At 51.3% G+C, this 25,137-nt stretch overlaps 2 protein-coding genes across 4 annotated transcripts in view; one reads left to right on the plus strand and one right to left on the minus strand.

The window, feature by feature from the left end:
* Positions 1–25,137, plus strand: part of USP39 (ubiquitin specific peptidase 39) — an 81,302-nt gene that overhangs the window by 46,327 nt on the left and 9,838 nt on the right. Inside the window, exon 14 of one of the 2 annotated variants that reach the window (XM_055243566.2) lies at positions 8,646–8,786. The exons of the other annotated variant lie outside the window; for it this stretch is intronic. The gene's annotated coding sequence lies outside the window, so the exon portion shown is untranslated. The remainder of the gene's footprint in view (positions 1–8,645; positions 8,787–25,137) is intronic. 2 annotated transcript variants of the gene reach the window in all.
* On the minus strand, positions 9,110–18,965 carry SFTPB (surfactant protein B). Of its 2 annotated transcripts, XM_055243575.2 has the most exons (10): positions 18,863–18,965; positions 18,425–18,552; positions 17,784–17,855; positions 17,295–17,420; positions 15,901–16,077; positions 15,584–15,673; positions 13,968–14,149; positions 13,648–13,795; positions 12,340–12,420; positions 11,737–11,848 (listed from the first exon to the last, which is right to left on the minus strand). In XM_055243575.2, the coding sequence occupies exons 1-10, from the start codon at positions 18,963–18,965 to the stop codon at positions 11,786–11,788; spliced, it is 1,170 nt and encodes a 389-aa protein (XP_055099550.1). In that variant the 3' UTR covers positions 11,737–11,785. The 2 variants fall into 2 exon arrangements, with proteins under 2 accessions (XP_055099551.1, XP_055099550.1); XM_055243576.1 differs by lacking the exons at positions 11,737–11,848; positions 12,340–12,420 and adding an exon at positions 9,110–9,187 and having other exon boundaries at positions 18,863–18,929.

The following is a 25,137-nucleotide window of genomic DNA, read 5'->3' on the forward strand; positions in this document are numbered from 1 at the left end:
TTCACCCTTTCCTGTCAGCTTGTGGGTGGTGTGTCAGTTAGGATGCATTTGTTTCTAAGTAAAAAAATACCTGAGTCAAGGGGATACATTATTATTGTGCTTAACTAGAAGGCCAGAGGTGGGCAGTTTCCGGCTGCAGTGCAGGAATGAGTAAGGGAAGAGGAAAGAAAGGAAATAGGAAGTGCTTCTCACTACAGTGCAATTCTGAGGTGGTCTCAGCCAGTCGAGTGTGGAGTCCCAGGGCAAAGATTCCCTGTCAGACAGTTCAGTAGAAATGGCTCCCATCAAGCTCAGTCGTGGGTTCTAGCAGCCTAGAAGAAGGGTGGCCTTGACATGAGCACTGTGGCAGGTCCAAAGATATGGGAAGCAGCTGGAGGCAGCCAGTCAGCCTCAGCAAGTTCTGTTGAAGGGAGACAGGAGCCCTGCACTCCTGTGGTGCCACCCTTTACCTGGACACAGCCCTGTCCTCACTTTCCTCTGCCCCTCTGGAAACTCCAATATTTCCTTAGGAGGCTTATCTCTTCTATCCAGCCATTAAATGTTGGGATTTCTCAAGATTCAGTCCTAGCGTCACTCTTCTTGCTGTTTACTTTTTCCCTAGGCCATTTCAGCTATGCATTTTTATGGAAATGACTCATAAACACATCTTAATCCCAGATTTTTCTAAGCTCTTGAACTTCGCTCCATTGCCCAGGCTGGAATGCAGTGGCACAATCTTGGTTCACTGCAACCTCCACCTCCCAGGTTCAAGTGATTTCCAGCTAATTATTTTATTTTATTTTATTTTATTTTATTTTATTTTATTTTATTTTATTTTATTTTATATTTTATTTTATTTTTGAGATGGATTCTTGCTCTGTCACCCAGGCTAGAGTGCAGTGGCGCGATATCAGCTCACTGTAACCTCTGCGTGCTGGGTTCAAGTGATTCTCCTGCCTCAGCCTCGTGAGTAGCTGGGATTATAGGTGCCCACTACCGTGCCCAGCTAATTTTTGTATTTTTTGTAGAGACGGGGTTTCATCATGTTGGCCAGGCTGGTCTCGAACTCCTGACCTCAAGTGATCCACCCGCCTCAGCCTCCCAAAGTGTTGGGATTACAGGCGTGAGCCATGGTGCCCGGCCCTATTTTTGGGTATTTTAAAGTAAACTCAAACTTAACATTGTTTAGAATGGAGCTTGCCAGGTGTGGTGGCTCCTGCCTGTAATCCTAACACTTTGGGAGGTTGAGGTGGAAGAATTGTTTGTGGCCAGGAGTTCAAGACTAGCCTGGCCAACACAGCGAGACCCCATTTCTACAATAACAACAACAAAAGTTAGCCAGTCATGGTGGTGTGTGCCTGTAGTTCCACCTATTTGGGAGTCTGAGGCAGGAAGATCCTTTGAGCGCAGGATTTGAGGCTGCAGTGAACCATAATTGCACCACTGCACTCCAGCCTCGGCAACAGAGCAAGACCTTGTCATTACAAAAAAGAAAAAAAGTTGAGCTTGTGAATTTCCCTTTTTTTTTTTTTTTTTTTTGAGGCGGAGTCTCACTCTGTTGTCCAGGCTGGAGTGCAGTGGTGCGATCTCAGCTCACTGCCGACCTCTGCCTCCCGGGCTCAAGTGATTCTCCTGCCACAGCCTTCCGAGTAGGTGGGGCTACAGATGTGTGCCCCACACCCGGCTAATTTTTGTATTTTTAGTAGAGATGGGGTTTCACCATGTTGGTCAGGCTGGTCTCGAATTCCTGACCTCAAGTGATCCATCGACCTCCGCCTCCCAAAGTGTTGGGATTACAGGCATGAGCCACCGTGCCCTGCCATGAGTTTCCCTTTCAAATTTGGCTATTTTTGAGGTGAAGATTACACTATTTATCCAGTTAGAGAAATTCATGTATAATAATCTGTTCAGGGAAAGTTTAATTTCAATAATTGTTAACTACAACAGGTTTGTAGTAACGGGATTAGTTAGTAACAAGTAAAGAATGTAGGAATAACAGATACAAAGAGCTGCCATTACCTCTGGGGCTGACAGTGTCCAAAGCTGAGATCCTGACCTTGCTAAAAATATACCCTCTGAACCTCGTTAAAAATCTGCTTTGTAGTGTGCTCAGGAAAGCTGTTCACAGGTGTCTCCCTGGAGGCCTCTGCTACAAAACTGTCCAGGGAGGAGAGAGTGCCAGGTGGAGCTACTGGGTGCCCATGCTGCTCAAATGTATATATATGGTCTCCAAAAGCCAAGAAAAACCTATCAAACATTGTGCGTGCGTGTGTGTGTGTGTGTGTGTGTGTGTGTGAGGTGGTATGAGGTACAGCCACCTGTCTTACCTTGGAGAGGATATTTTGACATAACTCTATACTGTTGACTTCCGAGAAATGTCTCTGAGGTGGCAGGCCCCTGAATTGTTTTTGGATTTAACTCCCAACTTCTTATTTATGTCTTACTAAGGCATCTAAAGCGCTTGGTACTTTCTGCTCATCAGATCCAACAGCATAGTGTCATCACTGTAGTGGACTAATGTGATATTTTGTGGATTGTCAAGATGATGAAGATCTCTGTGAACTGTATTATGCTAGAGAGCAGAACTGACATAGTCCGGAGGTAACACTGTGAAGGTATACTGTTGGCCCTGCCAGGTAAAAGCAAACTACTTCTGGTGATCCTTATAAATTGGTGTGGAGAAATACCAATTTGATTCTAACTTGGTAGCTCCATACCAAGTGCCAAGAGCTGTTGTGTATGAGTAAAGATGCTACATCTGGCCCTGGGCATGGTAGCTTACAGATGTAATCCCAGCAGTTTTGGAAGCCAGGGCAGGAGGATTGGTTGAGCCCAGGAGTTCAAGACCAGCCTGGGCAACAAAGTGAGACCCCATCCCTAAAAAAAAAAATTAGCTGGGCATGGTGGCATGCACCTGTGGTCCCAGCTATGTGGGAGGAAGGAGGATCACTTGAGTCAAGGCTGCAGTGAGCTGAGTTTGAGCTCTGGGTGACAGAGCAAGACACTGTCTCAAAAAAAAAAAAAGATACATCTGGGACAGTAGCTTCAGTTGGAGTCACTCTGATTAAGTTTACGATAGTCCACGGTCATTCTCCAAGATCCATCAGACTTCTGCACAGGCCCTTTGCCACTATCATTTTAGTCTAAGCTGTTGCCAGTTTCTGTTTGCAGTGGTCTCAATAGGTCTCTCCACATTTCTTTGCCTCCTACCCCCAGTTTATCCATGCTTTAGTCAGAGTAATCTTTTAAAACACAAACCTGAGTCATTTCTCTCCCATACTCTGATCTATGCTTAAAGACACTTCACTGGCTCTTAGGATAGCAAATGAAATCCTCAGCTGCTAGCCTAATTTATCAGGAAGTTTCTGTTTTGGTTTTTTTTTGTTTGTTTTTTTTTTGAGACAGGGTCTGGCACTGTTGCCAAGGCTGGAGTGTAGTGGCATGATCTTGGCTTACTGCAATCTCTGCCTCCTGGGCTTAAGCCATCCTCCCACCTCAGCCTCCTGAGTAGCTGGGCCCACAGGCTTGCACCACTACACTGGGCTAATTGTTTTGATTTTTTTTGTAGTAATGGTGTTTCACCATGTTGCCCAGACTTGCCTCAAACTTCTGAGCTCAAGTGATCTGCCCGCCTCGGCCTCCTAAAGTATTGAGATTACAGGCATGAGCCACCACGCCTGGCCCCTGCTTGTTCTTGAGCCCAGGCTCAGGCTCACTGAGCTTCATTCTATTGCTCAGATGTACCACATGACATGAGGCCTCTGTACTACCTGCTTCCTCTGTGAGGGATGCTTGTTCTTTCCCTTTTAATTCTTTCTCCTCCATGACCTCTCATACCCTTAATACCCTGTGTATCTCTAATTGATAGCCCTTATTGCACCTAAAAAATTTGTTTTTTCTGTGATTCTTTGATTAAGGCCTATTTTTCCAGCTAAACTCTCAAGTTACAAAGGATAGATAGAAACTTTTGTGCCCAGCCCTAGGGAAATGCTTGGCACTTTGAAGTCAATCACCCGTTTTTTTTTTTTTTTTTTGAGACAGAGTTTTGCTCTTGTTGCCCAGGCTGGAGTGCAATGGCATGATCTCAGCTCACCACAACCCCTGCCTCCTGAGTTCAAGCAATTCTCCTGCCTCAGCTTCCTGGGTAGCTGGGATTACAGGCATGTGCCACCATGTCCGGCTAATTTTGTATTTTTAGTAGAGACGGGGTTTCTCCATGTTGGTCAGGCTGGTCTTGAACTCTAGACCTCAGGCGTTCTGTCCGCCTCAGCCTCCCAAAGTGCTGGGATTACAGGCATCAGCCACCGTGCCCGGCCAGTCACCCATATTTTTTGAGTAAATGCTTTAGTACTTAGCCTGTGTTCTCTGTGTTGTCCTTTTGCACAAATGATTTTATCTCTTTATACCCTTCCAAGATGGTGAAAATAGGTATTATCACTTAAAAGTTTAGGGACTATTTCTTGGAGCTGACTGTTATATCCTGTGTGATCTCAAGGTCCTTTGTGGGTGACACATGGCTTGCTTCCACCACTGCTGTCTGGGCTGGGTGCCTGGCCTGCATGTCTTCAAAACTGATCCCAGCATGCCCTTCCTCTTTTGGAGACCTCAAGGTCTGGCCAAAGTTTGAACCACACATGGAGAAGAAGTGGAATTCAATTCATGTTTTCTTAGCATGACCCCACAGCCAGAAATCACAGAGGAAAAGATAGATATGGAAAAAATACCCCAGATATATGATAGAGAAAAATTTGCAATGTATAGGACAGTAAATAAATGAATATACCTAGTTTATTTTTACTGGTAAAACAATAAGAAAAAGAAACCTAAACAGAAAATTGGGCAAAAACCCAAGTAGGCATTTCACAAAAGATGAAATATAAATGGCCAGTAAACATGTGAAAAGGTGTTTATTTGGTAACTAAAGAAATGCAAATTAGAACAACCATGAGACATCATTTAAAAATATTTTAGATTAGCGGGAAATAAAAAAGGAACAAAACCAAACCAAAACAAAACAAATATTTTGGATAGGCCAGGCCCAGTGGCTCACACCTGTAATCCCAGCATTTTGGGAGGCCAAGGCTGGTGGATCATCTGAGGTCAGGAGTTTGAGAACAGCTTGGACAACATGGTGAAACCCCGTCTCTACTAAAAATGCAAAAATTAGCCAGGCATGGTAGCACGCTCCTGTAATCCCAGCTACTCTGGAGGCTGAGGCAAGAGAATTGCTTGAACCTGGGAGGCAGAGGCTGCAGTGAGCCGAGATTGTGCCACTGCACTCCAGCCTGTATATATAAATACATATATATTTTTGGATTAGCAAAGTTTGAAAGATTGTTAATACCCCAGTTTGGTGAGAGTGGAAAGAGGCATTTGTTTTCTGTCGGGATAGAAATTGGTACGGCTGACACAGAGGCCCAGATTGATAATCCAGCCTCTGTTAAAAGTAAAGGTGTCCCCCAAATTTCATGTCTTGGAATTGATTCTAAGAAGATAGTCAGACAAACAAAGATGTAAGTGCAAGAATTTTTATTTTTCGCAAATCATTGATAATAGTTGCTTAAAAAAAAGGGCCGGCCGGGCGCAGTGGCTCACACCTGTAATCCTAGCACTTTGGGAGGCTGAGGCGGGCAGATCACGAGGTCAGGAGATCAAGACCATCTTGGCTAACACAGTGAAACCCCGTCTCTAGTAAAAATACAAAAAAAAAAAAAAAAAAAATTAGCTGGGCATGGTGGCGGTCGCCTGTAGTCCCAGCTACTCAGGAGGCTGAAGCAGGAGAATGGCGTGAACCCGGGACGCAGAGCTTGCAGTGAGCCGAGATCGCGCCACTGCAGTCCAGCCTGGGTGACAGAGTGAGACTCTGTCTCAAAAAAAAAAAAAAAGTAACGGCCAGCCATGGTATCTGACGCCTGTAGTCCCAGCACTTAGGGAGGCAGAGGCAGGAGGATTGCTTGAACCCCGGAGTGATCGCACCACCGCACTCTAGCCTGGGAGACAGAACTATCATGTGGCAATTAGCAATAATAGTAGATACTTACATTTATTGACCTGAAAAGGTTATTGTTAAATGAACAATGCAGGTTACAAAGCAGCATGTATAGGCTGTTTCCATTTTGTAGATCTGCTGTATCTGTTTTTGTATATGTACACAGAAAGCTTTGGAATTATAGATAATAACATGTTAATAATGATTATGTCGTGGATTTAAAATTTCAGTTATTCATTGGGGGACATAATGTAATTGTCTTTATTTCTCTATAACTGAACTCATTTTGGTTCATGAGCCCTCAAAACATATTATTTCCATTTCGGAGTAACTCATTCCCTTCTTAATACTCAGCCTCTCTTGGCTGACTAACCACTGAATCCTCTTTCCCCTTTCCCTGGGAATGATTTACAGATTGCCCTGTGGTGAGGAGAGGGATTGGGGACTAAGCATTCCCTGGCTGTCCAGGTCTCTCTGGAGTGTCTCTCATCTTGCCTGATCATCATCTTCTTGTGCCATCACTGCTACACATCTGATTTCTGCTCATCTCAAGATCCACTAAATCTGTCACAGATTCATCCCCAACCATGGGCTCTTACGGGTGCACCCTCTTGTCCAGAGCCAATTCTGACTGCCTCTAGGTCTGTGGGTTGAGGTTGCTCTTCTGCAACCACATCACACTGGGGACACTCTCTGTGAGGCAGACCTCAGGCCAGCTGCCTAGCTCCATCCCTCAGGCTAGCGTCCTCACCCTTTCTGATGTCCTGTGAGAGGCAGGCTTCTCTTAGAAGCCCACACCCTGGAAAGTGAAGAATAAGTCCCCTCCTCTTGGGCTATAATCCCTCCTGGGACTTCTCTTCCCCCCCCTTCCTAAGGGCAGAGGTGCAGGATGTTGGACCCTTCTCAGGGACCCTAGGAGTCTCAAGTGTAGCCACTTCCTGCCAATTCTGTCCTCCTACTAGCTGGTCAACTCTTTTTAAAAATTATTGATTTATTTGTTTTTGAAATAGGATCTCTCTGTGTCACCCAGGGTGGAGTGCAGTGGCATCATCATGGCTCACTGCAGCCTCGACCTCCTGGATTCAAGCGATCCTCCCACCTCAACCTCCTGACTAGCTGGGACCACAGACGCACGCCACCATGCCCAGCTAATTTTTGTATCTTTTTTTTTCTTTTAGACGGAGTTTTGCTCTTGCTGCCCAGGCTGGAGTGCAGTGGCGCAATCCCGGCTCACTGCAGCCTCTGCCTCCTGGGTTCAAGCAATTCTCCTGTCTCAGCCTCCCGAGTAGCCGGGATTACGGGCATGCACCACCACATCCAGCTAATTTTGTATTTTTTTTAAGTAGATACGTGGTTTCACCATGTTAGTCAGGCTGGTCTCGAACTCCTGACCTCAAGTGGTCCACCCGCCTCGGCCTCCCAAAGTGCTGGGATTACAGGTGTGAGCCACCATGCCCAGCCAAATTTTTATATTTTTTATAGAGATGGTGTTTTGCCACGTTGCCCAGTCTGGTCTTGAACATCCTGGGCTCAAGTGATTCACCCACCTCAGCCTCCCAAAGTCTGTCAACTCTTGATCTCCTTTTGAGTGAAGCCTCCTTTTTCATTATCAGGCACTCATTCTCACTCTTATTTTTGGGATAAACTGTTAGTGCCTCCACTTCTTCAAACATTGTCTCTTCATTGTCTCAAACTTTTTTGTTTTTATTTTTTAAAATTTAAAACACCCTTTTCTCTCAGAGAGTTGGATTTTGTAATTGAAACAATGGCTTTAAAGACAGTAGTTAGCTGTAGATTTACAAATGTCTACTTAAAAGTTAAAATCCAGGAGCCAATGACTTGTGTGTCTCATCCCTAGCCCAGGAGCAGGCTGCATAGACAGCTGTTTCTGGCGCTTGAATGGTAGAGGTGTGGAGCCAGAGGCTGCCGGGAGAAGATTGAAAAAGCCCCAAGCTCAGTGTCAAAATACACACCCTGCAATGGCTCTCTCCTGGGCTAGGTGGGATTGTGGGTGTCACGTGCGTCCCTGTGAAGAGACTACCAAACAGGCTTTGTGTGAACAATAAAGCTTTTTAATCACCTGGGTGCAGGTGGGCTGATTCCGAAAAGAGTCAGCAGAGGGTGGTGGGATTATCATTTATTTTTATAGGTTTGGGATAGGCAGTGGAGTTAGGAGCAATTTTTTTGTGGGCAGGGGGTGGATCTTACAAAGTACATTCTCAATGGTGGAGAGAATATTACAAAATACCTTCTTAAGGGTGCGGGGGTGCGGGGGTAGGGGGTGTGGGGAGAATATTACAAAGTACCTTCTCAAGGGTAGGGAAGGTGTATTGTCACAAAGTCAATTGATCAGTTAGGGTGGGGCAGGAACAAATCACAATGGTGGAATGTCATCAGTTAAGGCAGGAACTAGCTATTTTCACTTTTGTGGATCTTCAGTTGCTTCAGGCCATGTGGATGTATACGTGCAGGGCACAGGGGATATGATGGCTTAGCTTGGGCTCAGAGGCCTGACATTGGGTAATTTCCACTCTCTTTTTGTCTGTAGTTTCTGAATTTCTTACAAGAAACATGTATAACAAATATGGCAAAAGTTATTTTATAAATAAAGGGACACTTCCAGGCATTTCAGTCTTTAAGAAAGCTAAGGCTTGTTTGGCTTTTTGTTTATTTTTAGGGTTTTGGTGTTCTCACGACCTAACCTCATCCCAGTGAGTAGAGTCTGGGAGGGGAGAGCAGCAGCTGGAGGGCAGGCTGGGAGCGCTTGTGAGGGAGAGGAGCTGTGGACGTCTGCTTTTCTGCCAAGGGAGAGAGTGAGGTAGGCCTGGGCCCACTGACTTCAGGTTGAGGCCACAGCTACTGCAGTGCTTTTTATTTATTTATTTACTGAGATGGAGTCTTGCTCTGTCATCCAGGCTGGAGTGCAGTGGTGCGATCTCGGCTCACTGCAACCTCCGCCTCCTGGGCTGCAGTCCTGCGCTCAAGCGATTCTCCTGCCTCAGCCTTCTGAGTAGTTGGGATTACAGGCATACGCCACCACACTTGGCTAATTTTTTGTATTTTTAGTAGAAACGGGTTTCACCATGTTGGCGAGGCTGGTCTCGAACTCCTGACCTCAAGTGATCCTCCTGCCTCGGCCTCCTAAGGTGCTGGGATTACAGGTGTGAGCCACCACGTCCGGCCATACTGCAGCACTTTAAAGGACGGTGTTTTTTCTTTCTCGTACAAGAGAATAGGACTTTATTAGCATTGGTGCAGGCATTGTATTACACAGGAATGGGTCCCTAGCTTGCACAACCCCAGCTGGGCTTTCAGCAGATAAATCACAGCAGAAATAGAATCACCCTAGGACTTTCAATCAAAAGCTGGAAGTCCACCTTACAGAAAGACAAAAAGAAACCCCTTTTTATATCTTAACAAAGTGACAGCTCTCAAGCAGCATAACATCTCGAGGAAGAACGCTTGCCCATTCACCATCCCATCATGCCAGAGCGTGCAGTGTCCACCCTCAACCACGCTGGGGAGTTGGTGATTTTTTGAAAAAGCTTAACTTAACAATTTCTGATGTCTATCTTTTAGAGTTCTGTATGTTCCCATTTTTTATTCTTCTGAATTTTGAATTGCATATAGCTGTAAAAGCCAATCTTTGAGTGCATGGGGGTGGGTGTGAGGCGGGGCTCAGCTTCTACCCCCTGTCCTGTGGAGCAGTGGCTGGTTTCTCCTGAGCCCAGCCCTGGGAGGCCGTGGTAGGCGTGGAGGCTGCAGAGCTCCTCCAGACGCTGCCCTTGCTGTGCCTCACACCAGAGAGGATGGAAGTGGGCTCTGGCATCAGACCGTGGTTGAGCTGAGACAGACGAGGCCGACACAGGGCTGGGGGCCTGTGGTCCACCAGTGGAAGTGACTCACGAGGAAGGGCGGCAAGGAGGGCAGTGTGGGGTCTGAGGCTTCTTTTCAGCGTGGCAGCTGGCGAGGGCCAGGGAGCAGGGGGAAGAGCCTGGTCACCATGGTCCCAGAGCCTGTCTCACTTGGCTTTTCCTTTGCAGCTGAGGAGGATGAGGGCCAGAGAGGGACTGTGTGTATGTCCTGCCTGGGGACCCACAGCCAGGTGATAGCAGAGTTGGGTTTGAAGCCCAGGCCTCCCACGCCAACCCACTGGTCTTGCCGTTTCAGTAGGGAAGGCCAGGAGCCCTGGGAGCTGGGGAAAGGTGACTGCCCGGGTCCTGGGTGACTCCCCATCCCCAGGTCCCCAGCTGTCATCAGTGGGGCAAGGACACATTAAACTGGTCCCTGTGGGTCAGGTCTGAGTGGGGGAGGACCTCCCCTCCCCACTGCCTCCCACAGGGGCTTGTGATTCAGGGTTTCAGGAACAGGGCTGGCTTCCCTGCCTCAGATGGAAGAAGTGGACTTGGCAGTGAGCTCCAGGAGGGCAGGGCTCAGCCATAGCTCTTACCCTAGGCTGTGGCCTGGCCACAGGCACTCACTACATTTTTTTTTTTTTTTTTGAGACGGAGCCTTGCTCTGTCACTCAGGCTGGAGTGCAGTGGCGCAATCTTGGCTTGCTGCAATCTCCACCTCCCAGGTTCAAGCAGTTCTCCTCCTCAGCCTCCCAAGTAGCTGGGATTACAGGTGTGTGCCACCACATCTGGCTAATTTTTTTTTTTTTTTTTAGTAGATATGGGGTTTCATCATGTTGGTAAGGCTGGTCTTGAACTCCTGACCTCAAGTGATCCACTCGCTTCGGTCTCCCAAAGTGCTAGGATTACAGGTGTGAGCCACTGTGCCCGGCAAAGAAATACTTTTTTTTTTTTTTTTTCCTGAGACAGAGTTGTGCTCTCTCGCCTAGGCTAGAGTGCAGTGGCGCGATCTTGGCACACCACAACCTCCGCCTCCCAGGTTCAAGGGATTCTCCTGCCTAAGCGTCCTGAGTAGCTGGGATTACAGGCGCCCGCCACCATGCTCAGCTAATTTTTAAAAATATTTTTAGTAGAGACGGGGTTTCGCCATGTTGGCCAGGCTAGTCTCGAACTCCTGACCTCAGGTGATCCACCTGCCTCAGCCTCCCAAAGTGCTGGGATTACCGGCGTGAGCCACCATGCCTGGCCTTGCATTTTTTAAAATGAGGGAACAAATGAATAAATGACCACCATGTTAGGGGCTGGCTCTGAACAGAATTGTAAAGTGTGCCAAGCTTGCTCTCAAGGTCACCTTAAGCCCACGGTGGCTGTGTCCTGCCCTCTCAGGGTCATTTCCCAGCCCCCAGGCACCTGTTCACAGAGGCTGCATCTGGCCTCGCCTCCACCCCTCCATCCTAACGTGCTCCACTGACTTAGAACAGGACAGTCAGGGAGAGAATGTGTCTCAGGAGGGTGGAGTCATGATCAAGGCCTTCCTGGCATCTGAGGGGACACAGCTTTGGGTAGCAAGGTGTGATTTCCCCTGAGCCCCAGGAAAGCTTGGCCTTGGTTAGAATACACTGAACCCTGAGGGCCAGAGAGTCCCTGGGGCAAGCTCTGAGGGGGAGGCCTGGGACAGGGCAGGGCGGCGGGTGGGTGGGGAGCTCGGGGTTGGGCACTCGGTGACTGGGGTTCTGGGCGGGGCAGTGCTCAGGGTCTGGAAAGGGCGTTTTCCTGATGGCTGGCCAGAAGCCCTCAGGAGCCTCCAGCTGTGCGGTGAGAGGGAGGATGGAGCAGCCAGCAGGAGTGGCTGCCTCTTCCTGCTTGGGGAGCAGAAGGGCCTCCCATGCCCTGATGGTCAGGACCTGCCCCCTTCCCTCCCCGCAACTGGGGGCCTGGACTCACCTGGGCGGCTGAGTTCTCATCAAAGATCGGGGCTGTGGATACACTGGAGAGGGCTGGACATGGTCCCACACACCCCGAGGGCCTGTCACAGGGACAGCACCAGGGCTGAGGCCTGGGCCCCCTCAGCTACCCACACCCAGCTCTTCCGGGAAAGAACAGCACTCACTCCACCTCCCACCTAGCGAGTGCTCCCAGTGTGACTCCATAGACCCCTCGGGCCACTCCCTGAGCCACAGGCCTTAGGGTTTAGAGCCTGAGGAGGTGAGATTTTCACTCCAGAACACTCACTTTGTACCCCACCCCACCAGCACACACTGGCCAGGGAACACAGCCCCATCCCATAATGGACATCCAGCCGCACTCCTCAGGCCGTCCCTCCCTTCCCATCCCCCTTTTCCATGCTGTCATGATTTTCTACATGGAAACAGTGAGGGGTGCCTCCCAGTCCCTGGCCCGTGCATGTGGGACCACCTTGGACTAGGGGAGTGAGGCCTCTGAGGGTCCCGGGCCCAAAGGATGGGGGCTCTGGGAGCCGAGGGAGGTCCTAGGACCAACTGGGAGGGGTGGGTGTACCTGGCAGGTGGTGTGGGCATCCCAGCCCCTGGACACCAGGGTCAGCAGCTGGGGCGTGTGCTGCTCCACAAATTGCTTGCACTGAGGAAGGAGACACATAGCTGTGGAGGGGACCCGGGCCTTTGCAGGACTCTCCTGTCGTGTGGTCCTGGCCTCTCCACTTCTCTGGATCATTCTAGGGCTCCCTCCTGACTCCTCCATCAGCCCTCATGGAACAGCTCTGGCTGCAGTTAAAACCCTTAACAAACCGGAGCCAGCTGAAATGGAGGACTTCCATCAGAAAAGCAGGCGACGCTGGAGACGGAGGACTCAGGCAGAGGGGTGGAATCTCAGCCACCACCCTCCCCTCCCTCCACCTCCATTTCAGTTCTAGAAGGAACCTTAACGTTCATCTGGTCCTTGAGACCAGATGTGATGGGCAGTGGGGAGGCTTGGGAGTTGCTGAGCAGGGAGCACAGTGTGGACAGCTGCCTCCTGGGAAGCTGTCTTTCCTCAGGACAGGATCTCGCTTTAAGAAGGGAATTTCCTGTCCGGGTGCAGTGGCTCATGCCTGCAATCCCAGCACTTTGGGAGGCCAAGGCGGGTGGATCACTTCAGGTCAGGAATTCCAGACCAGCCTGACCAATATGACCAATGTGGTGAAACCTTTTCTCTACTAAAAATACAAAAATTAGCCGGGCCTGGTAGCACATGCCTGTAATCCCAGCTACTTGAGAGGCTGAGGCAGGAGAATCACTTGAACCCAGAGGCAGAGGTTGCAGCGGGCCAAGATTGCGCCATTGCACTCCAGCCTGGGCAACAAGAGCAAAACTCCGTCTCAAAAAAAAGGGGTTTGGATTTCCTGTCATTGACTGAGTATTGGCAAGGGCCCTAGGACCTTCAAGCCCAGCCCTCTCCTTTTGCCGATGGGTTTGTCCTGAGCGAGTCACACCTTGAGGAGTGTGGGGGCAGTAATGGGATCAGGAACCTGGAGAGAAGGCTAGTCCTTTTCCTGGCTTGAACTGGCCCTGGCATTACTCATCTCCTGGTAGATAACCAGGCCTCTGAAGGCCTGGTGCTCACTCAGCCCGTGAGGGGGGGCCTGCTAGTCCTCTGGAGCCCACAGCCCTTTGTCCAGAGGCGACTCCTAACCCTTAGCAGGCTCTGCCCTAACTTATGGTCCCACCATTGTCTGCCCCACATCCTGTCTGCTTGTCTGTGCTCCATTCTGGCCCATCCTAGGTGTCTCTGGCTGCAAAGCCTTTCCTGGGCTCAGCCTTCTGCCTTGAACAGGCCCTGACCATGAGTCCCCATGTGCCCGCCCCGTACCTTTTCCCTGTCCAGCCAGGAGCCGACACAGGCCTGGAGCATTGCCTGTGGTATGGCCTGCTCGCTGCTGTTCCCTGCCTGGGTGGTCACGGACATGCAGAGGCGGCACTCAGAGTCTCGCGGCAGCCATTCTCCTGTCGGTGACCCCAGAGATGGGAGCATTAGGGGGAAAACAGGCAAGGCCACCCTGCAGAGGTGTTTGGTTTCTGTCCTCCTTGGTGCAATGCAGCGGGGCCAGAAAGGGAGAGGGTCATGCAGAGGCAGGGTAGGGGGAGGAGGAGAGCAGGCATTGGGCTAAGGAGGGGGCAGTGGGCTCACCTGGGCCAGCGCTGTCATCTATGGAGCACCGGAGGACGAGGCCGCAGACCAGCTGGGGCAGCATGCGGCCCAGCAGCATGTCAAGCAGGATGACGGAGTAGCGTTCAGCCAGGCACTGGCAGATGCCACCCGCCACAAGAGGTACCACGCGGCACACCTGGGCCACTGCCACAGCTAGCACACCCTGGGGTGGGGGTGGAGAGAGGCCAGCATGGGGCCTTCACTTAGCAAGCCTCCACTCTCTGCCCAGCACCCAGCTGGGCACTTCCTACACATTCCCTCATTCTCTTCTAGAAGGGAGGGCAAGGCTATTCACAAATAAGGACACTGGGGATCAGAGAGTCCAGGGGATCCAGGGGACTCACACAGGGTCACTGAGTATAGGAGCCAGCTTCAGACCTACGTCTGGCCCCAAAGGCTCTGGCCCACAGCTAGTGACTCTCAGACTGATATGCTGGACCTGACCTTCCCCCAGTGCTTGGGATTCAGCTGCTTGCCTGACTCTCCTCTCCTGCACTTCACACAGGCATCTTGAACTCAGCATGGCCAGGAGGGAGCTCTCTTGTTTTTCTGCTCAAACCTGTTTTTTTCTTTAGTCTCCCCATCTCAGCTGCTGGCATTACAGAGGGCTGGTTGCTCTGGCCAGTGTGTAAAAGTCACTTTGGAGTCCTCCCTGGTCCTCACGCTCCAGGCCCATCCATGTCCAAGTGCAGTGGGCCCACCTCCCAAATGTATCCCCAGGCCAGCCCTCAGCTCCGTCCCTGTCCCATCACCTCTCACTGCGATCTCTGCAGTGATCTTTCCTTCTTTCTTTTTTTTGAGACACAGACTTGCTCTGTCGCCCAGGCTAGAGTGCAGTGGCGCGATCTCGGCTCACTACAGCCTCCGCCTCCTGGGTTAAAGTGATTCTCCTGCCTCAGCCTCCTGAGTAGCTGGGACTACAGGCACCCATCACATCTGGCTAATTTTTGTATTCTTAGTAGGGATGGGGTTTCGCCATGTTGCCCAAGCTGGCCTTGAACTCCTGGGCTCAAGTGAACCGGCTGCCTTAGCAGGAACCTCACCTGCTGCCTTGAGCCCCCAGTGGCCCACACAATCCTATTTGGGAAAGGCTGAGGGGGCAGGGCCTTTCCTCACTTTGACTCCAATTTGGGCAAGGTAGCCTTGGGCTGGTGGGGCCATTGGACAACAGCCACTGCAGGTCTGGCAGACTCCAAGTTGGACTCAGGCAGGGATGGGGAATCTGCGGAAATTCCCCTCTTGAAAGATCAAAGCAACCTTTCTACAGAAAGGCCTGGGATCCTCCATCAGATGGTCAGCTGCTGGAGGACAAAACTACGTCTTGTCAGTTTTTGTACTTTGGCACCTGGCGTGGCACCTCCATACAGTGGGGGCTTAATGTTTGTTGCATGAACTGTAGGTCTGGCGCCTACCAGGCCTGAGCCTGAGCCCCAGGGTCCCCCGGGTGGGGGCAATGCACAAGTGGCTCTCTCCCCTCCTAACTTCTGGCAGCTAGCTGGGTCCTGATGGGAGTGTGAGTTGGGAGAGAGGTGGGAGCTGCAGGGGAGCTATAGGTGTGTGCGTGCTCCTGGGCTCTGTGAGGCCCTGGATGCCTCACCTTGGGAATCATGGCTTGGATCCGCTTGATCAGAGCCCTGCAGAGCCAGCAATAGGGGAGAGGAATGGGGAATTGCTGCTCGGAGAGATCCTGGGGAGAGAATCAGGTGGAGGCCAGGCTGGGTGCTGGGAGAAGAGTCCTCCAGGCTCTCCTCCCCTCCCTCTTCCTCCCTTTCTCTCCCTCCTCCCTTAGGCCCTGCCTGGAGCTTCCCACCACCTTCCCGGCTCTGCCTCTCCCAGGGCCCAGTGCCCATGGGCTTCGGAGGTGGCTCTAGCCCTCCGGATCTCCACTTAACTGGCTGTGGGGGCCTCCCTCACCTGTGTGTGAGGCCCAGGCCTCGCCTGGAGGGCCCCGGGCAGCATGGGGAGGATGAGCTTGTCCGGCAGAGGGTCCTGCAGAGGTTCGGGCAGGGGGTCTGACATCCCTGGCTCCTGCTCTGGCTCTGGCTGCCGGGATTTGCACAGGCCCAGGTGCATACAGATGCCCTTTGAGTCCTGGGGCACAGCACAGGGTGGGAGTGTTAGGGTCTGGGAGGGAAGCCCACCCCTATTCAGGTTGGCCCAAGGGCTCAGGGACCACTGGAATGGGAGGAAGCAGGCCTAGTAGGGGTGCTGTGATTTAGAACTCTATGTGGGGGGACGAAAGGCAAAGATGGGGCTGTGTGGGGACTTTAGAGCAGGTGGCTGGGATTGTGTGTGAATGAGCATGAGCATATATGTGAGAATGAATAAGTGTGGAAACGTGTGTGGAGTGAGGGTGTAAGGATGCATGAGCATGCAGGCCCACCGTGTGCACCTGAACCTGGGGGCCTGTGGTCGGGTGCATGGCTGAAGGGCACTTAGTTTCCTGGGCCCTTTGTGGGAAGGGTGTGTGTGTGTGTGTGGCCAGCTGGGGTGCTGTGTGTGTGCGTGGCCAGCTGGGGTGCTGTGTGTGTGTGTGTGTGTGTGTGTGTCTGGCTGGCTGGGGTGCTGTGTGTGTTTGTGTCCAGCCGGCTGGGGTCCTGTGTGTGTGTGTGTCTGGCCGACTGGCTGGGGTGCTGTGTGTATATATGTGTCTGGATGGGGTGCTGTGTGTGTGTGTGTGTGTGTCTGACCGGCTAGGGTGCTGTGTGTGTGTGTGTGTGTGTGTGTGTCTGGCCGGCTGGGGTCCTGTGTGTGTGTGTGGCTGGCTGGGATGCTGTGTGTGTATATGTGTCTGGATGGGGTCGTGTGTGTGTGTGTGTGTCTGGCTGGCTGGGGTGCTGTGTGTGTATATGTGTCTGGATGGGGTGCTGTGTGTGTGTGTGTCCAGCCGGCTAGGGTGCTCTGTGTGTGTGTGTGTGTGTGTGTGTGTGTGTGTCTGGCCGGCTGGGGTGCTGTGTGTGTTTGTGTCCGGCCGGCTGGGGTCCTGTGTGTGTGTGTCTGGCTGGCTGGGGTGCTGTGTGTGTATATGTGTCTGGATGGGGTCCTGTGTGTGTGTGTGTCTGGCTGGCTGGAGTGCTGTGTGTGTATATGTGTCTGGATGGGGTGCTGTGTGTGTTTGTGTCCGGCCGGCTGGGGTCCTGTGTGTGTGTGTCTGGCTGGCTGGGGTGCTGTGTGTGTTTGTGTCCGGCCGGCTGGGGTCCTGTGTGTGTGTGTGTCTGTCTGGCTGGGGTGCTGTGTATGTAACTCCCCATGGGTGGGCACAGGGGCCTGCGTGGGGAGGCAGCAGGAGGTGAGCTTGCAGCCCTCACAATCTGGTTCTGGAAGTAGTCGATGACCAGGGGGAAGTAGTCGTCGAGCACTTGGTTGCACTGGGGCATGAGCAGCTTCAAGGGGAGGACGTTGCACTCCTGCTCCAGGAACTTCCGCATCGTGTCCTGGGAGGCCGGAGGGGGCTGTCAGCTGGGCCTCTCTGAGGTCTACTCCGCCCAAGTCCCTGGACACAAGGCCCCACCAGGGCAGACCGACCCCTAATCCCCCAGGGCGCTGGAGTTCAAGAGTGCCAAGGAGTTAAGTAGTTGGGCACATGTAGGGGCCCTTCCCCCCAGGGAAGACCGTCTCTGGCTGTGCTGTTGAGCTCAGGGCCAGGACCTGCTCCCAGCCAGGAGGAGCTGGGAGTTCCCGGGCACCCAGGCCTCCTCTTCAGCCTGGAAATGGCCCCTTTAGGGGGCTCAGTTCTGTCCTGCTCTGTCCCTCATCTCTTGGGCCCCAACTTTCATCCAGGATCTGGGCCTCATTACCTGGAAAATGGCCTCCTTGGCCATCTTGTTAAGGATGTGGACGATGTCCTCACACTCTTGGCATAGGTCATCCTGGGGAGGGAGGGGCCCCAAGGTGGAGGACACATGAGTGGGGGGCAGGCTTCCAGCTCCAATGGGGGAGGTTCTCTCAGGCAGAAGCCAACAGAGCACTCCAAGGCACAAGCAGCTGCCCACCAGCCCATCTTGTCCCATCTCATCCATATCATTTTATCCATCCCATCCCATCCCATCCATCTCTTCTATTCATCCATCCCAATCCATCCATCTTTATTCTGTGTCATCCCATCCCATCCATCTTTATTCTATGTCATCCTATCCTATCCTTTCCCTCCCATTCATCCCATCCCATCCCATCCCATCCCATTCATCCAACTCCATCTATTCTATGTCATCCCATTCCATCCCATCCATCCCATTCCATTTCATCCTATCTCATTTCATCTCATCCCATTCCATCCCATCCATCCCATTCCATTTCATCCTATCTCATTTCATCTCATCCCATTCCATCTCATCCATCCCCTATGGGGGCTCCACCTTCCTCTTGGCCATCCAGAGCCCACCCAGCACCCTTCATTTCAGACCCCCAGTTGCCGTGCATCCTTGGTGGTGGTACTCACGGCTCCCACATGTCCCCAGACTTCCTGTAGGCAGTGCCCTAGGGCTCTGCACTGCAATGCTTGCTCCAGGCTTTGGCACCAGAACTCAGGGCCCTGGGCACAGGCCAAGGATGAGGTGGTCCAGGCAGCTGTGGTTTGGGGCCAGAGCAACCTTAATCAGGATCCAGGCTACACACCTGGCATCCTGATTTCACCCAATCTCTAGACCCAATTTTGCTGGGAGTGCAAGGCCATTAAACATGTGGGCATCAGACAGCTCTGGGTTCCACCTGCTCCTGGACCCACCAGCTGTGTGACCTTGGATAAGCTCTGAACCCTCTCTGAGCCCCAGCTGCCTTGTCTTTAAAATGAGGACAGACTTGGGATAATGCCTAGCACAAAGCAGTGCTCAGTGAGTGGTGGAGCTGCCTAGGAGAGAGGAGGCTGGGGGAGACTCACCAGTGCCTGGGCCACAGAGCGTGGGCAGCAGCAGCAGCAGCCACTGCAGCAGGTATGACTTGGCCATGGCACCTCTGCAGCCTGTGTACCCTGCTTGGGGCATGGCCCCTTATAGCTGGGTGGGGCATGGGGGCTCTGTAGGAGTGGCAGCGACCTCAGTGTTTGTCTTTGCTCTGGAGAGCCCTCCAGGTGCTTGATCCCACCTTTTCCCAGCAGGAACACTCCTGCCTGCCTTACCACCTGTCCTGGCTGATGGCGTGTTCCTGCTTCCTTTGCCCCCTGCCCAGACTCCCATGTTCCTGGACTTGTGGCTTCCTCCAACCAGGGGCTCTCAAGCCTCCATACCTGGTCCCACCTCTCCAAGCCGTGGGAGGGAGGCTGAGGAGGGTGGGGGGCATCTGGTTGGGGGCAGCCTGGGTATTCCCCTCTCATCCCCTTCCTGGGCCTCCCAGGCCCCCTCTACTCTTGAGCAATACTCTTGAGAGCTTCCTGCCTGGCTCTTAACCCAGGGTAAGCCCTGGAAGGGCAGACCCAGGACACTCTCACCTCCTCCTTACCTTTTCCCCTGGAAAAATCTTCTGGTTCTATGGACACATGGTTGGCATTAGTCAGAAGAGCATTTACACGAAACAGAAAACAAAATACCCTGAGTCAGAGACAAGATTTCTGTGGCCCTGGAGTGGCTCCCAGACAGCCCTATACAGGAGGTGCTGCCCATGGCCCCTGGGGACCCCTCCAGCGTAGGGGCTGGGGCATAGCTGTGATGGTTCAGCAGAAAGAAACTGTCCTCTGTAGCTGCAGGGGCTCTCAGGCAGGGCCCCCACTGGCAGAGCACACTGGAGAAAAAGATCACAGGCTGAGGGAGACAGAGGATATCTGGAGTGGAAGAAAGAGAGCATTAGCACATTGCCACCACCCCAGCCATTGTTATCAATTTATCTGATCTCTGCAGGAGCCCTCTCCCTAGTGGAGGCTCACAGGCCTCTATACTCGGGAAGCACTACAGTGCTCTTGTGGGTGGACAGGGCAGGAATTAGTACCATGATGAAAAGAGATGGGGTTGGGCGTGGTGGCTCACTCCTGTAATCCTAGCACTTTGGGAGGCTGAGGAGAGAGGATCCTTTGAGCCCAGGAATTCGAGACCAACCTGGCCAATATAGTGAGACTCCATCACTACAAAAAAATTAAAAAATTAGCCTTGTGTGGTGGTGCATGTCTCTGGTCCCAGCTACTCAGAAAGCTGAGGCAGGAGGATTGCTTGAGCCCACCAGGTTGCAGCTACAGTGAGCCATGATTGCACCACTGCACTCCGGAATGGGAGTGTGAGGCCATTAAACATGTGACTGAGCTGAGGGTGTCCTGGCTCCTGGTCCCTGGGATGGGCAGTCTCCCGGCACCATGTTGGCCAGGTAACACTCTGTCTCAAAAAAAAAAAGAATTGGATACAAGGTGGCTAATGACACACTCAAGGTTACCCAAGGATTTATGTAGTTTCTGTTGGCCTCAAGCCCTTGTCAGTACAACAAACACAGCTGCTATCACGGGAGTCCACCAAGACTGTGTAAAAATGGGTAACCAAAGATTGGGAACTGAGTGACCTTGGTAGAACCTCAGGAAGGTGGAACTGAAACGTGCCTGTTATTCAGTATGTGTTAAACAAATGAGCAAGTGGTATCTCGTTTGGATACAATCAGGACAGGCTGCGAAAGAGAGTGGGGATTTGTGGCTGGCTGCCTCCAGGGCGTATGGGTCAGGGTGGTCCCACTACCATAACAGAGAGCCCTCCAGTCTATGGGCTTCATGCAACTTTCTTTTTCTTTTTTTTTGTTTTTTGACGTGGGGTCTCACTGTGGCACTCAGGCTGGAGTGCAGTGGCGCGATCTTGGCTCACTGCAACCTCCGCCGCCCAGGCTCAAGTGATCCTCCCACCTAAGTCTCCAGAGTAGCTGGGACCACAGGCATAAGCCACCATGTCTGGCTAATTTTTTTCTATGATATTTTTGGTAGAGACAGGGTTTCGCCATATTGCCCAGGCTCGTTTCGAGCTCCTGAGCTCAGGCGATCCACCCGCCTCAGCCTCCCAAAGTGCTGGGATTACAGGCATAAGCCACTGTGCCCGGCCAGATGTTTCCTTCTTCTTTTTTTTTTTTTTTTTTTTTTGAGATAGAGTCTCACTCTGTCGCCCAGGCTGGAGTGCAGTGGTCCGATCTTGGCTCACTGCAACCTCTGCCTCCTGGGTTCAAGCGATTCTCCTGCCTCAGCCTCCCGAGTAGCTGGGGAGTACAGGCACCTGTGATCATGCCCAGCTAATTTTTGTATTTTTTTAGTAGAGATGGGGTTTCACCATGTTGACCAGGTTGGTCTCGAACTGCTGTCTCAGGTGATCCGCCTGCCTTGGCCTCCCAAACTGCTGGGATTACAGGTGTGAGCCACTGCGCCTGGCCCACATGTTTCCTTCTTACTCGGTTATAGTGCAGCACAGGTTGGCCCCGGGTGGTGAGACTCAGGTCCACGCCGTCATTCAGGTGCTCAGACTCCCCCTTCTGCTTGCTTGGAGGGCTTAGGGTCCTCCGCTGGGTCCTCTGCATCTGGCCAACAGGGAGAAGAGAGAAAGAGTGGAAGACAGTGGAGGAGGTTTTAGGGACCAGGCCTGGGAGTGGTGTCCATCATTTCTTCCCTCTCAGTTCAGTCTCACACCCTCACTAACCCCAGGGAAAGCTGGGAAGCACAATGCGCCTGCATGCCCAGGAGGGGAGGGAGATGGAGTTGGTGGACACATAGCATTGTCTAAAAGCCATAATGCTGAATGCAAAACCAGGTGCTTATGTGGGGTTTTCTAGGTAGTGGGTCCGTGGCTTTTATCAGAACCTCAAAGAGGGATTGGTATCTGACTGTCAAGAGCTGCCATCCAAGAGCACCAATAAAGGAGACACAAAAAGCCAGCTGTTGACTGAGCTGAGGGTGTCCTGGCTCCTGGTCCCTGGGATGGACAGTCTCCCGGCACCCCTTGCTTTGATGCCATCCTCGCCACAGTCTCTGATTAAAATCGGGCTTCCTGTGAAGCGTGGCTGCAGGGGGAACCTGCATGGATCTGCCTCTACTGACAGTTCTTCTCCTGGCTCGCCTGCTTCTCACTGGAAATGAATAAAGAAACATTTTGAAAAAAAAAAAAGAACATTCTGATAGCTACTCTGGGGATGGAGAACTTGAGTAACTCGAGTTTATTCACAGGAGATGCCTCCCCTCTTGGTGTGTGGACAAACTCATGTTTCTGAGAGCCAGCTCCTTGTCATCAAAATATAGAAGACACATGTCCCGCCTAGCATTGTGTCCATGGGTCTACACCACGCAAGTCTGCCCTTGCCTGCCCCAGTAATCCTGTCTAGAAAGCCACGCACCACATCCCTGGAAAGGGAAGCCTCATGGACCATCTCCATTCATCCCCCTGGCCAGAGCCAATTGGACCAGAGGTAGACACACCAGACCCCAAAAGAGTCCATCTGCATGCTTGGCTGAACCAACTGGATTTTTAAATCGGGAGATGAGAGCCAAGTCCGCTGGTTGTGGGGTGAAGAGTCAAAGTCAAGTTAATGGTGCATTGCCAAGGGGGTCCTTGGCCACTTAATACAAAATGGAGCAAATCAAAACCATACCTCACACCCTCTAGGACGACTATTATGAAAAAATAGAAAATAGCCGGGCGCGGTGGCTCACGCTTGTAATCCCAGCACTTTGGGAGGCCAAGGCGGGCGGATCACGAGGTCAGGAGATCGAGACCACGGTGAAACCCCGTCTCTACTAAAAAAATACAAAAAAATTAGCCAGGCGTGGTGGCGGGCGCCTGTAGTCCCAGCTACTCGGAGAGGCTGAGGCAGGAGAATGGCGTGAACCTGGGAGGGAGAGCTTGCAGTGAGCCGAGATCGCGCCACTGCACTCTAGCCTGGGCGACAGAGCACGACTCCGTCTCAAAAAAAAACCAAAAAAACAGAAAATAATACGTGTTGAGAGGATGTGGAGAAATTGGAACCCTAGGTGCTGCTGAGAATGTGAAATGGTGCAGTCACTGTGGAAACCTGTGTGGAAAATAGTTTCTACAAAACAGTTTCTGAAAAGTTTGAATATTGAATTACCTTCAGACCCAGCAATTCCACTCCTACATACGTATTCAAGAGAATGGAAGACAGGTACTGGAACAGATATTTGTATGTCAGTTTTCATCGCAGCGTTATTCATAATAGCCAAAAGGTAGAAACAACTGAAGTTTTCATCCATGGATGAATGGGTAAACAAAATGTACACACTCAAAGGAATATTATTGAGCCTTTTTAGGAAGGAAATTCAGCCGGGCGCAGTGGCTCATGCCTGTAATCCCAGGACTTTGGGAGGCCAAGGTGAGCAGATCACGAGGTCAGGAGTTCGAGACCAGCCTTACCAACATGGTGAAATCCCGTCTCTACTAAAAATACAAAAATTAGCCGGGCCTGGTAGTGCATGCCTGTAATCCCAGCTACTTGGGAGGCTGAGGCTGGAGAATCGCTTGAACCCAGGAGGCGGATGTTGCAGTGAACTGAGATTGCGCCTCTGCACTCTAGCCTGGGCAACAGAGCAATACTCCGTCTGGGGGCGGTGGGGGGAGGAAAAAAAAGGAAAGAAATTTGGATACATGCTACAACACGGATGAATCTTGAAAACATGATGCTCAGTGAAATAATCCAGTCACAAAAGGACAAATATTGTGTGATTCCATTTATAGGAAGTATGCAGAGTAGTCAAACTCGTAGGGACAGAAAGTAGGTCAGAGGTTACCAGGGGCTGGGGAAGAGGGAGTGGGGAGGTACTGGTTAATGGAAACAAAGTTTCTACTTGGGATGATGAAAAGTTCTGGAGATGAACGATGGTTTTGGTTGCATAATGTGGGTGTGCTTGATGTCCCCGAGCTGTAAACTTTTTAAAAATGGTTAAGACAGTATTATGTTATCTATATTTGTATATTTCATCACAATTGAAAAAGAAAGGGGAAGAGAGAGAAACAAGCCAGGCTGCAGGTGGAGAAGAGTCTTGTTTTTCTTCTTGACTGTGGAAAATGTGAGACTCCCAAGTGTGGGACTTGAGACACCTGGGGCTGGGAAAAAAGAGATCAGCCAAATGGGACAGTTGATATTAAAATCTCTTTTATGTCCTTGCAGAGATGCATGGAAGAGCAGAATTCATTTTAGTTCCTTTTGTTGTATTTTGGGCTGCATTCTTCTGACACTGCTTGGGGCCTGAGCCTAAGGACCCATGACTTTCCTCCCCTCTCCTATCCCCACTCTTTGTAGTTGAATTTATTTGAGTGTAGTTTCTGTTTCTGGGGTAGAACCAACCCATGAGAAATACAAGGCCAGTGCACCTCAGGAGGCCTCATGGTAGCAGCCTTTCCTAGCATGGCTCTATCTTATGTCTTACTTTCTTTCAAAAGAAGGGATTTCTCTGTGGGAAGGGGTAGGGAGGTAGGGCCCTTGGCAATGAAACTTACAGTTTATAAAGACCTTTCACAATTCATTCGTCTGACCAAAAAATGGTTAATGAGCTAGGAGTTGGGATGACAATGGTCACTGCCCTGGTGGGCTTAATATCTATGGATAAGGGCACAGACCAGTAATCAGAGTGGAATACTACCCAGGCCTGGAGAGGGAGAGGAGATGCTGAGGGAGATGGGGCAGCTACGGGGAGACTTGGGGAGGCATAGAAATTGGCCTGGTCAAAGGGTGGAGTGGGATTGATTGAGGAGAATTTCCGGGCAGATAAGTAGTTCACGCAAAGGCTTAGGAAAAGAGAGAGCATGGGGCTGGTGCAGGGAGCGTTCACCACTCTGCACCACAAATAGACGTTCAGAGTGTTGGGGAGCTTGGTAGAGAGTGACAGCCAAACCCACATCTTCTGCTCCCTGGTCTGTGTCTGAGCAGCCCGAATAGCTTTGGTCCTGAACATCTCGGGACTGGGATCATCTCTTTTCCTCCCTCTGTCTCCCCAGGCTCAGCTGGATTCTATTAAGAACAGCCGGTGGGAGGAACTGGCAATGTTGACATTGACCTTCCTCGAATTCCCTTTTCTTTATGCTGCTGTTGTGGGCTGGATTGTGCCCCTAAAAGATGTTGATGTCCTAAATCCTGGCGTCTGTGACTCTGATCTTATTTGAAATAGAGCCTTTGCAGATGTAATCAATTTAAGATGTGGTCATTAGGGTGGGCCCTAATCCAGTGACTGATGTCTTTATAAGAAAGGGAGATTGGGGC

Source organism: Symphalangus syndactylus, chromosome 14 (genome assembly GCF_028878055.3).
Source record: "Symphalangus syndactylus isolate Jambi chromosome 14, NHGRI_mSymSyn1-v2.1_pri, whole genome shotgun sequence".
Classification (NCBI taxonomy): Eukaryota; Metazoa; Chordata; class Mammalia; order Primates; family Hylobatidae; genus Symphalangus; species Symphalangus syndactylus.